This window comes from Hypomesus nipponensis, chromosome 13 (assembly GCF_054491055.1).
Source record: "Hypomesus nipponensis isolate SF chromosome 13, ASM5449105v1, whole genome shotgun sequence".
Classification (NCBI taxonomy): Eukaryota; Metazoa; Chordata; class Actinopteri; order Osmeriformes; family Osmeridae; genus Hypomesus; species Hypomesus nipponensis.
This window is the reverse complement of record NC_140373.1, coordinates 900,001-912,500: the sequence shown is the minus strand read 5'-3', so window position 1 is coordinate 912,500 and position 12,500 is coordinate 900,001. Positions and strand designations below refer to the sequence as shown.

Sequence of the window (12,500 nt, the reverse complement as noted above, 5' to 3'; positions counted from 1 at the left end):
GCCTCTCACCCCCTCCTCCCAACCCCATCCTGTGGGTTCTCCTCCAATCAGATCTCCTTCCAGGAGACCCCGCCCCCAGACCCGCCCCTCCAATTGGGACACGCCTACGTCTCATCCCAGATTGCTGACCTCACAGTGGACATGGTCAATGGGCAGCAAGATGCAACAGGAAGTGATCATCAGCCAAGTGACAGCATGATTGACAGGTGCGTGTGAGGGGTCAGAGTGGAAGGTTTCCTCTCTGCTGGGATTGAGCTTCTGCTTCTAACATGTTTTCTTTTCACCTGACACAGGTCCGGCAGCATCAGTCTTCCCCCATACACCCAGACCTACCCAGACACCCAGCATGATTCCATGTCCTTCTCATCCTCCTCTCTTCCTCAGCCCTCCTCCTCCTATCCCTCCCTCCCTCCCCCTGAACCCTCCTCCCAAACCACGCCCTCATCCACCTCTATTTATCCCTCCATCCTCTCCTCCTCTCCCTCCCTCCCTCACACCTCCACCACATCCCCCTTACTCCACCAGACCATCTTCACCTACCCTCCCCTCACTCCTCCCTCCTCCACCTCCTCCTCTCCCCAGCCGCTCCTCTCCTCCTCCTCCTATCACTCCTTGTCCCAGCAGGAACTGGTGACCCCTCACACTCCTCCCAACACCTCTTTCCCTCTCCTCCCTCCTCCCACCTGTCCCTCCCTGCTGACCCCCCCTCCCCAGACTCAGCAGGCGGACGCAGGACCCCCCCAGATCCCCTTCTCTTACACTGACCCCCCCCCCTCCCATCCCGACCCCAACCAATCACAACCCCTCCAGATGTCCGCCCCCCTCCCCTCTCTCCCCTTCTCTCTCTCCGCTTCAGCATCTTATCCTTTTCCCTCCTTCCCTTCCTCCATCCCCAACTCCTTCTCCGTCCCAAACCCAATCCAGCTCCCTACTCCCTCCTCTCTCCCCAACCCTCCTTACCAGCCCTCCTCTGCTCCTCACCTCCTTCCTTCCTCTTTCACAAACTACTCCCTCCCTCCCTCCGCACACCCCCTGAACCCAGGTACCACGCACTCCTCCTCCTACCCCCCCGTAGCCCCCACAGAGATGGGCTCCTTCTCCCAGTTCCCCCCTGGCGCCCACTACCTCCCAGAGATGGTACTGCATCACCCAACCCTACTGGAGACCTCTCTCTCCTCCTACCCCCCCCCCTCCTCCGGCTCCCCCACCCTGTACCCCCCCTCCTCCGCCCCCCCCACCCTGTACCCCTCCTTCTCCTCCTACCCTCTGCGCTTGTACCAGGACCCGTGCCCCTCCTACTCTCTTCCTCTCAGGCATGTCTACAGGCAGCCGCAGCTTGGCCACGCCCACACCCAGGGGTCCTACCTGGACATGAGTGGGCGGGCCATGTTCTGAGGTGGGCGGGGCTAAGGACCACAGACAGGAGCTGTGCTTTTGACTTTTCGTAGCGGCTGCAGCTGCCTTTGCGACGTTGCAGGCAGGCTACATACACAATATTCTGCATCTCCGTGTAAGGGTTACAGACAGACAGGTTCGTATGGTCTGCCGTCTGGTGAACTGCCAGACAGGTTGTCGTCTCTTTCGCTGCACAAAGGATTGTGGGTCCAAGAAGCTATGGAAGGATGAGTCTTGTATGAAAGAACATGGACATCCTGGTGTTGCTGACCGGCTATTTAGACATAGTTTGTATAGAGACATGTTATCAGTTTAAACATACTCTGTATAGAGACATAACTGTTTAGAAACACTCTGTATTGAGACATGTTAACCAAGTGTTAAGAGTTGGGTTCAGACTGATTAAGGGAGGATATTATGGTGATAATGATGAAGTTTTACTAAATGTTATGGTGTTGTGATTTTACATACAAGTAGTAAATAGAACTTTTTTTTTTTTTACAAAAAAATCAACTGCATGAACTTTTAGATGGAGCTCATTTAAAGAGATATTATTTGTTTACAATACAATTATTAAAATGTTTTTTATCTTCTTTTGCTATTCCTGTTTGACAGTGTTTTTTTCTACTCTACCTGTGTGAACAAACTGGTTAATTATCTTATCACACCACAACACTAATGATCAGAGATCATTTCACATACCCGGGTCCCTATAAAGCCGTCTGAAATGGTCCTTCATCTCTCTGTCTCTGTCTCTGTCTCTGTCTCTGTCTCTGTCTCTGTCTCTGTCTCTGTCTCTGTCTCTGTCTCTGTCTCTGTCTCTCTCTCTCTCTCTCTCTCTCTCTCTCTTTCTCTCTCTCTCTCTCTCTCTCTCTCTCTCTCCCTCCCTCCCTCCCTCCCTCCCTCCCTCCCTCCCTCCCTCCCTCCCTCCCTCCCTCCCTCCCTCCCTCCCTCCCTCCCTCCCTCCCTCCCTCCCTCCCTCCCCCTCTCTCTCTCTCTCTCTCTCTCTCTCCCCCTCCCCTCCCCCTCCCCCTCCCCCTCCCCCTCCCCCTCTCTCTCTCTCTCTCTCACACCAACGTTTCACACCTCCAGCGAGGGAGGAACTGAAGGAGAAAAAGGCTATACAAGCTGAACCAGATTTTTTTAATTCCTTTTTCAATTTCAAATCCAACATTTGGTTAAATTGTAAAAGACTGCAGAAGATCCCTTGGTGTGGAAATCAAGGCCAGACACAAGTAATTTATGTTGTAATTGTATTTCTAAAGCTATTGTGTGTATTTAACTCCCTAACTGCCCCCCTCTCTACTCCAGCTACCCCTACATCAACCCTGTTCCCAGCCCCCAACCCCCCCCCCCTCAGCCCCAGCCCTCCCTCTCAGCCCCTCAGCCCCAGCCCCAGCCCTCCCTCTCAGCCCCCCAGCCCCAGCCCCAGCCCTCCCTCTCAGGCCCCCAGCCCTCCCTCTCAGCCCCTCAGCCCCAGCCCCAGCCCTCCCTCTCAGGCCCCCAGCCCTCCCTCTCAGCCCCTCAGCCCCAGCCCCAGCCCTCCCTCTCAGCCCCCCAGCCCTCCCTCTCAGCCCCCCAGCCCTCCCTCTCAGCCCCCCAGCCCTCCCTCTCAGCCCCCCAGCCCTCCCTCTCAGCCCCTCAGCCCCAGCCCCAGCCCCAGCCCTCCCTCTCAGGCCCCCAGCCCTCCCTCTCAGCCCCTCAGCCCCAGCCCCAGCCCTCCCTCTCAGCCCCCCAGCCCTCCCTCTCAGCCCCCCAGCCCTCCCTCTCAGCCCCCCAGCCCTCCCTCTCAGCCCCCCAGCCCTCCCTCTCAGCCCCCCAGCCCCCCAGCCCTCCCTCTCAGCCCCCCAGCCCTCCCTCTCAGCCCCCCAGCCCTCCCTCTCAGCCCCCCAGCCCCCCAGCCCTCCCTCTCAGCCCCCCAGCCCTCCCTCTCAGCCCCCCAGCCCTCCCTCTCAGCCCCTCAGCCCTCCCTCTCAGCCCCCCAGCCCCAGCCTCCGGTGCAGCTCCCCTCTCAGCAGGGTTCTCTCCTTGCGGATGCCCTGCAGCACGGTCCTGTTCTCCTGTGCTCGCCGCACCAGGTAGGGCAGCGTGTCGTCCACGGAACCGTACGGAACCGACTTATACACCGAGTACCCCTGCTGGGCTGGGGGGGGGAGGGAGCGGGGGAGGGGAGGAGTAGGTGCGCGGATTCTTAGTTAGTGGTGTGTGTGTGTTGTGGTGTGTGTGTTGTGGTGTGTGTGGAGACTCACCCAGGGTCAGAGACACATGGTCACACATCCCCAACAGCTGGCCAAAACACACTGAGCCCCCTTCTCTGTCCACGCCCAGCTCTGCCATCCTGCACACCACACACACACACACCACACACACACACCACACACACACACCACACACACACACACACACACCACACACACACACACACACACCACACACACACACCACACACACACCACACACACACACACACCACACACACAGCTGTACTCTGCTCTATATTAAAATACACAACACACATACCCTAGCTTTACTCTGAAGTCGAATTTCACAAACCACACACACAGTTGAGTGAGCAGGGTTGTACCTTTCGGCGGCGTATCGGACTGACACCTCGTTGTGCGTTGCCACGATGATGCGGTACCGCCAAGGATTCTGAGAGATGAGCTCCAGCATGATGTTCAAGCAGCCGTTGTAACTATGACCACAGAACCATGGAAACGGCAATAACAAGCAGGTACTGCAGTAACTCGAGCTGTCTAGATGACCGTTTCTGTTGCAGCTTGTTCAATCTGTTTTAGTTTGTAAATTAACATAATCTATCTATGACATTTCCAAGATTGTAAAGCCTTTTGGCTGACCTGTTATTGGTGTGCTCCCAGGATTGGTGGATGGGGTCTGCGCGGGCCTCCTGATTAGCCAGCTTCCTCTCTTTGTCCATGTAGGCCCCCCTGACTAGCTTGACCCCCAGAGAGAAGGACTCACGAATGGACAGGTGGACAGCCTCCAGCAGCAGAGACCTGGACTCCTGGGGGGGAGAGAGAGACAGGGGAGGGAGGAGGAGAGAGGAAGGGAGGAGGAGAGAGGAAGGGAGGAAGAGAGAGGAAGGGAGGAGGAGAGAGGAAGGGAGGAGGAGAGAGGAAGGGAGGAGGAGAGAGGGAGGGAGGAGGAGAGAGGAAGGGAGGAGGAGACAGGAAGGGAGGAGGAGAGAGGGAGGGAGGAGGAGAGAGGAAGGGAGGAGGAGAGAGGAAGGGAGGAGGAGAGAGGAAGGGAGGAGGAGAGAGGAAGGGAGGAGGAGAGAGGGAGGGAGGCAGAGAGACAGAGAAAAGCAGAGAGACAGTAAGAGAGAGAAAGAGACACAGAAAAGTGGGCAAGATAGATGAATGTATGTATATGTAGTTATATATTTTAGTATACTGTATATGCATGGTATACATGATTATTGTTTTATTATTTACTTTACTTGTTGTTTTAAAATGAGGAATGCTAATACCTTGAGGTAACACTGATATGTGTTCCAGACCCAGGCGCCATCTTGGTTAAACTTCTTCATCATCGCCATGGTGACGAGAGAGAGGGCAGGGTTCATGTAGGTGTACTCAGCGTCGACCAGGACTCGTACCCTGTTGACACTGGCCTGATGTAAACCAAAAAAGGAATTTTAGAAAGTTTTACTGCAAAAAAAACAAAGTTTTAGAAAATAAGGTCAAAAAATAAACTTTGCGCCCAAAAAGTTGTGTTGTATGTTAAAAAAAAAGTTTCGAAAGGCTGAAAAACTATTATTACAACTGCAGCCTCTGAGAAAATAATATATTTTATTTAACTTTCGGAAACAAAAAAAGTTTTACTTTTCGGTTCATGTGTTCAAAAGATTTCAAAAATATTTTCCCAAATGTTTTTTTCCCAAAAAATGTGCAAGGTTGATTTTTTGTTTTGTTTTTGTAAGTTTCGAAAAATAGTTTCGATGTCGTGTGGATTTCACTGCTTGAGCAGTCAAGGAGAGCATACCAGGCGCTCGCTCGCAGAACTCTAGGTTGTTGAATTTGTGCGTGAGTAGCCTACTTATATTTCGCAAGGGAAAAGTTAGTATCTGCGCGTGTGAAATATTCTATGCGCTCGTGACTTTTGACATATATCTGACGCCATCTGCGGGTGCTCCGACCGCTCCGAGATGAAGATTTGGTGTACTGGCACGCTTTGATGGACGGAGCAAGCTAGTGAACCTAGATAGCACACCGAGCTACATTAGCAACTCGTAGATTACGTTTATATCCCTTCTTTTAAATAGACATACTGAAGGAGCAACACAAAATGTGCATCTAATCAGATAGAAAATATTTATTTAAAACGTTGAGAAAGAAACGCTCCCCTACTGAGCTACACCCAACCACCCAATTAAATGGGGGGGGGGGGCATTTTTTCACAAAGGGGAGGGGGAAACGCATTTACAAAGCATTTATGATTCAAAATAAGAGCAGACCTGCATATTCTGCAGGAAAGTGTAGCCATCTTGATATTTAATGTATAGCCAATGCCATTATTTCATATTTATACTTTAGTATTTTTTGAGGGGGCACAGCATTCCATTTGGGGGGACATTTCCCCCCAATGCCCCCCCCCCTTGGAGCCGAACCGGTCCTCACCTCTGCCACCGCATTCAGTCTTCGAAGGCCGCAGCAAAAATGTGCGTTCTCACTCTCCTCCAGACCGGGGAAACTGATTGGCTGTGGGTGACAGGAAGTCAGACAGATGTGAGGTGGTCAGCAGCCTATCAATGCTGGCGTATCTCTGGGCCCTGGGGCTACCTCTCCCTCCATGGCTCTGATCAGCTGCTGCAGCTCCCAGCCCTGCAGCTCCCAGCCCTGCAGCTGCAGCAGGGAGGTGATCTTCACCTGGGGACAGAGAACAGAGTCTCACCTGGAGCACATGCTAACCCTGGAGCACATGTTAACCCTGGAGCACACGCTAACCCTGGAGCACATGCTAACCCTGGAGCACATGTTAACCCTGGAGCACACGCTAACCCTGGAGCACATGCTAACCCTGGAGCACACGCTAACCCTGGAGCACACGTTAACCCTGGAGCACACGCTAACCCTGGAGCACACGCTAACCCTGGAGCACACGCTAACCCTGGAGCACACGTTAACCCTGGAGCACACGCTAACCCTGGAGCACACGCTAACCCTGGAGCACGCGCTAACCCTGGAGCACACGCTAACCCTGGAGCACACGCTAACCCTGGAGCACACGCTAACCCTGGAGCACACACTAACCCTGGAGCACACGCTAACCCTGGAGCACACGCTAATTGGAATCTTACACAGAGCTCTGGACTGAGCAGAGCCGTGACCTTCAGTTGCATCATGGGGTCCGGGCTCCAGGCGTTGCTGTGAGACATGCGGACGCATTCCAACATGGCCGTCAGGTTGTCGTTGTACCGCAGCTCCCTGGTGACGGATGTGACAGTGATGTTTGAACACTGAGGGAGAAAACTGCCATGGAGGAGTAGTATCTGTACAATCAGTGTGTGTGTGTGTGTGTGTGTGTATGTGTGTGTGTGTGTGGGGGGGGGGGGGGTTGGACTGTGGGACTGCTCTGGTCACTAGCCACATGTCTGCTAGCTAGTGTGTTAGCGGTTAGCAAGCTAGATACTGCCCATCTAGCTAAACTGGAAAACGTGCCTGTAATGACCAGTTAGTCAAGCTCGCTCCTACCCCTAGCCCAAGTGTGGGTGTGGCCTCTTACCCAGTGCCCTCCCCCAGGTCCTCTTCTATTGGCACAGCCAGCATGGGGCGGAGTCCCAGAGCACTCATCTTCTCCATGGATTGGCTGATCTCACCCTCCGTCTCTCCAGCCACAAACTGGGCATACACGAAGGGGCGGAGCAACAGAGCGAAGCCTCTTTTACCCAGAATGCTCCGAGCTATGGACAGGAGCTGATACATGCATGGAAAGGATGGAGGGTGAGATGTAGGAGGGAAAGAAATGGTAAAAGGGTGAGAAGAAAATGGGAGACAAAAGTGAAGTTAGAAGAGAGAAACAGAAAGAGGGGATAGAGAGGGGGAGGTAGAGAAAGGCAGATGGACAGAGAGAGAAAGAGAGCGAGAAAGGGACAGAGAAGAGACATGCAGAAATAGAGATGTAGATGAATGACCCGTGTAGATGACATGACAGCAGCATTGCTGACCTACATACTATATATGCACACACAAACACCAGGCTGGAGCAATCACTTCACCATCTGCACCCCCTCCTACCTCACCGCACATCTCACACTCTCATCTCCACATCACTCTCATCTCCACATCACTCTCATCTCCACATCACTCTCTCATCTCTCTCCATCCCTCTCTCCTCACCTTCCCACAGTTGTTGACCAGCAGGGTGCTGGAGCAGAGCCTGAACACTCCCAGGGCTCTGGCCAGCTCCGCCAGGCTCTTCACCCTGAAGGCCCCAGGGTCCTCAAAGGTCAAGAGGTCAGGGCGGGTTGGTCCCTGGGGCTGAGCTGGCAGGGGGGCGGGGGGGGGGCAGTCCCTCCTCAGCCACGCCCCGGGGCACCGCCGTACCCAGCAGCCTTGGCGACAGGAAGTGATGTAACGACGGTCGGAGGAGATGTGACCTGATCATACTACCTGACGGATCACGCTGGGTTGACCTGCGTTTCTGGTAGTGTGTGTGCACCCAAATATGCCAAGTGTGTGTACTTCTAGATGATGTACTGTGTGTGTGTTCCTAATTCCAAACCCCCTTGGCAGAGAAGCAGGGTGAACTGGCGTTGGCTGGTTTGTACGCTGTGTGGACTGTGTGTGACGTGTGTTAAATATAGCAGCTACATACAGCACACACACACACACTGAGCTACATACAGCACACACACACACACTGAGCTACATACAGCAGATTTAGTTTCCAGAAAGTCTTGTGAGAGGGGTGCAGAACAGGAGAACTTCCTCGGGCTGGAAGACAGGAACGTAGAACAGAAAACACGGTACGCACCACAAATACAAGTTTTAGAACTTTGAACAGGATAAACAAGAACATGAACATGCTTCGGGTTATGTTGATAGCCAGACTTGATTTGTAATGTGTTCATTTAGTAGATGCTTTTAAAAATGACCTAGGTGAGGATTTGAACCTGGAACATCTTGATCTGCAGTGAAATTCTGTACTGTGTGCAAACCATGCCTGTAGCCACATCTAGCATATTACATTGAACTAAAATCAAGCACATCTAAACTTTAACAAGTAAAAAGGTGTAGAGAGGGTTCTTACCGAGTGTAACCTGCCCTGACCAGCTCCACAGTGAGAGATGAAGGGTTCTCAGGCTGTTTTTGAGTGACAGGTTAATAAGTGGCTCACAGTTCAGTTTGTGTCAACAGCAGGTTGACCCTAAAAAGCACACAGGACCATAGACTAATAAGCACTAACAGACTTGCAAAACTTCATAAAGTATAGAAACTGCTTTTCATGTGGCAAGTTATGGTTCGAGAAAATCCTTGAAAGGAAATTCAAATGACCCCCATGAACCCTAACTCAACCAGCATACAAACTAGATGTTTTGTGATGCACTCGGTAGTAGAACATTAACAGTAGCAACACCAATGAACAGTATTCCTCAGTGATACACTAGGTCATCACTGCTACTGGATTTACATAATTCCAGAGTGGAACGTCCGACATGACTTGTTAAAACATGCTAGTATCCCAAACCTGCTGGGGAAACCAGCAGCTTATTGCTTCATCCACTGGGAACCCAACAGGTGCTGAGAAGATTGGAGGTCTCACAGATCATTAACTCTGCAGATAGAACAACACTGAACCCAGGAAACATGGATGACTAGAGGAACTGACACGAAACATATATACTAAGAACAGTCTAATCTGATTAGACATATATACACACCTAGATTAGACGTGTGGAGCAAATCTTAGCGGCTAGAACGATCTGAAAGTACACAGCATCCGCATACTTCATATTGAATCATGTTTATTATTTTATAGGTTACATTGACAAGTATTCACTTGACACTGAAGCCTCACTTGAAAAACAACCCTGTCACTGCAAACTGCTTCATCCACCACCACAACTGTCCATCATCAGAAAACTGAGTCCAACTGCAGAAATCCTTTCACACTCAACAAACTGGAGATAAAACTGTCCAATCGCAGCAGGGAGAGTCTGCAAATGTGGTGACGATCTGGACAGTGGTGATGACTCGGCCCCACACACAGGAAACAGGAAGCACAGGCAGCGTGTCATGTGATGTGGAATGCAGTCTGGCCAGGTGGGGGGGCGGGTCAGTATGAGCTCTGGTTCTGGTTCCTGTAGCCTCGCTGGTAACCACCCTGGTAACCACCGCCTCCTTGGTAACCTCCACCGCCCTGGTAACCGCCACCGCCGCCACCCTGGTAACCTCCACCGCCCTGGTAACCGCCGCCACCGCCCTGGTAACCTCCGCCACCGCCGCCCTGGTAACCGCCGCCGCCCTGGTAACCACCCCGCTTCTGCTGGTAACCATCCTTCTGGTCTGGAGAGAGAAAGAAGGAGGGAGGAGAGGGAGGATAAAGAAGGAGGGAGGAGAGGGAGGATAAAGAAGGAGGGAGGAGAGTAGGAAAGGAGTGGCCAGGTGATAAAGGAGAGAGAGAGGGATGAGAGAGAGATGCTGAGGTGTCAGTAGAGGAGTACAGACTCCTGGTTCCCTCGCTGCTTAGAGACAGACACAGCAGACAGTCACAAGCCACAGCTGACTCTCACATGGAGAGAACATGAAGGAATTGGTTTATAAGCACCTCGTTGGTAACCTTGCTTCTGGTAACCTCCTCTCTGGTCTGAAAACGCAATGAAAACTGTTTAGAAACACACACTCATGAAACACACTGTGAGTACACACACACACACACACACACACACACACACACACACACAAGAGCTAGGAGAATGATTAACAGATTATTCCAACAATCATGCAATTCAATCAATGATTTTTCAAACACCTCGTTGGTAACCTTGCTTCTGCTGGTACCCCCCTCTCTGTTCTGAAACCGTACAGTGAGAACAGTTTAGATACACACACACACACACCGCTGTGCCACGCAATCGGCGTGCACACACACACACTTTGGGAGGACAGAAAACATCCGTGGCAACGTGAAGCCCTCTCCCCCCCTGCTGCTGATACATGTTTAGAGGTCAGGATCCTATGTGCCAGCCCAGCCCAGCCACACACACACACACACACACATTCTCTCACCCCACCACACACACCCCAGAACCATGTAACCTGGAGGAGGCTGGCTGGAGATGATGATAGGTTAATAGCTCCTCCCCCAGACAGCCAGTGAGAAGGAAGGTGTAGCCCCTCCCTCCCTCCCTCCCTCCCTCCCTCCCTCCCTCCCTCCCTCCCTCCCTCCCTCCCTCCCTCCCTCCCTCCCTCCCTCCCTCCCTCCCTCCCTCCCTCCCTCCCCAGCCATGTGTACTTACCTCTCTGGTAGCCCTGCTTCTGCTGGTAACCACCCTTCTGATCTGGAGAGGAGAGAAGAGGAGGAGAGAGAGAAGGAGGAGGGAGGAGAGAGGACAGGGGAGTGGGTGGAAGAAGTGAGGAGAGACAGGGAGGGGGGAGATAAGCCGTCTTTGTCCTGTCTGTTGTTCCTACAACCAGTGTGTGTGTGTGTGAGTGAGTGTGTGTGTGTGTGTTAGTGTGTGTGTGCGTCTCACCCCTGTTGAAGTAGCCTCCGTAGACGCCCTGCTTCAGGTCGAACACGCGCTCGTTGTTCTCCACCAGTCCGCCCAACTTCTCAGCCAGCTGCAGGGCCATGTTCTGCAGGGAGGTGGGCTCGGTACGGTGCATCACCACCGTCTGGGTAGGCTGGTCCAGGGAGGCCTGCCGCACACACACACACACACACACACACACACACAGGAAGAGGGATGGAACAAGTTAGATACTGGTCATGTCAGCTCACCAGGGTTACTGTGTGTGTGTGTGTGTGTGTGTGTACCATGAGCTCCTCGTTGATGATCATCTTGCTGATGATGCTGTGCACCATGGGAAGCTCCAGCTCAAACATCTCAGACAGAGTCTCCATACTGAGAGAGAGAGAGAGAGAAAGAGTGAGAGAGAGAGAGAGAGAGAGAGAGAGAGAGTTAGTGTGTGTGAGAGAGTTAATGATGCGTGTGTGAGAGATAGAGTTTACCTGATGGAGTCGTACACACTGCTGTAGGTAAAAAGGTAGGTCCTCAAGGACTCCTCCTGGATTTTCCTACAAACACACCAATTCAGATTCAACAGCTAGTACCATTATTTTCATGTGTGTCTGCCTGTGTGTGTGTGTCTGCCGGTGTGTGTGTGTGTTCCTGTACCTGACGAGCATCTGTCGGACGTGCTGCGTCTCAGGGAACAGGTCCCAGACCTTGCTGTTCATCTTCTCGTTGATGATGAAGGAGTGGCAGGTACGCCAGTCTCCCATCTTCATGCTCTTACTGGCTGCCACCACGTGCTCCCGCATGCTCTCAGGGGGCCCTGCGGGGGGAGGTCACATGACTTACAGACCACCAGGGTGTACTGGGGGGGAGGTCACATGACTTACAGACCACCAGGGTGTACTGGGGGTGATGTCACATGACTTACAGACCACCAGGGTGTACTGGGGGTGATGTCACATGACTTACAGACAACCAGGGTGTTGATGTCACATGACTTACAGACCACCAGGGTGTTGATGTCACATGACTTACAGACCACCAGGGTGTACTGGGGGTGATGTCACATGACTTACAGACCACCAGGGTGTACTGGGGGTGATGTCACATGACTTACAGACCACCAGGGTGTACTGGGGGTGATGTCACATGACTTACAGACCACCAGGGTGTTGATGTCACATGACTTACAGACCACCAGGGTGTTGATGTCACATGACTTACAGACCACCAGGGTGTTGATGTCACATGACTTACAGACCACCAGGGTGTACTGGGGGTGATGTCACATGACTTACAGACCACCAGGGTGTACTGGGGGTGATGTCACATGACTTACAGACCACCAGGGTGTACTGGGGGTGATGTCACATGACTTACAGACCACCAGGGTGTACTGGGGGTG

General features: G+C 52.6%; 3 protein-coding genes across 5 annotated transcripts in view; 1 reads left to right on the top strand and 2 right to left on the bottom strand.

The window, feature by feature from the left end:
- tbx6 (T-box transcription factor 6) overlaps positions 1-1,810 on the top strand; it is a 4,764-nt gene extending 2,954 nt beyond the window's left edge. Inside the window, exons 7-9 of the mRNA XM_084670417.1 lie at positions 1-206; positions 294-661; positions 1,043-1,810. The exon at positions 1-206 is cut by the window's left edge and continues 6 nt beyond it. Coding sequence (XP_084526543.1) covers positions 1-206; positions 294-661; positions 1,043-1,395 — 927 coding nt within the window. The 3' untranslated portion in view covers positions 1,396-1,810. The remainder of the gene's footprint in view (positions 207-293; positions 662-1,042) is intronic.
- A 1,558-nt stretch (positions 1,811-3,368) lies between these two features.
- On the bottom strand, positions 3,369-8,015 carry prodh2 (proline dehydrogenase 2; the record flags this gene model as incomplete). Its single annotated transcript, XM_084670416.1, has 10 exons — positions 3,369-3,538; positions 3,645-3,733; positions 3,980-4,090; positions 4,254-4,420; positions 4,886-5,029; positions 6,036-6,116; positions 6,198-6,284; positions 6,716-6,842; positions 7,141-7,331; positions 7,755-8,015. Coding segments are annotated over 10 exons (1,428 nt in total), but the record flags the coding sequence as incomplete, so codon positions are not given.
- Positions 8,016-9,365: 1,350 nt separating this feature from the next.
- The window catches only part of eif3c (eukaryotic translation initiation factor 3, subunit C), a 12,276-nt gene continuing 9,141 nt past the window's right edge, over positions 9,366-12,500 (bottom strand). The window contains exons 18-25 of one of the 3 annotated variants that reach the window (XM_084670471.1): positions 11,756-11,915; positions 11,590-11,655; positions 11,395-11,482; positions 11,111-11,276; positions 10,877-10,918; positions 10,390-10,431; positions 10,186-10,224; positions 9,366-9,923 (exon numbers count right to left, since the gene is read on the bottom strand). In XM_084670471.1, coding sequence (XP_084526597.1) covers positions 9,694-9,923; positions 10,186-10,224; positions 10,390-10,431; positions 10,877-10,918; positions 11,111-11,276; positions 11,395-11,482; positions 11,590-11,655; positions 11,756-11,915 — 833 coding nt within the window. In that variant the 3' untranslated portion in view covers positions 9,366-9,693. The remainder of the gene's footprint in view (positions 9,924-10,185; positions 10,225-10,389; positions 10,432-10,876; positions 10,919-11,110; positions 11,277-11,394; positions 11,483-11,589; positions 11,656-11,755; positions 11,916-12,500) is intronic. The other 2 variants (XM_084670472.1, XM_084670473.1) reach the window with 2 other exon arrangements.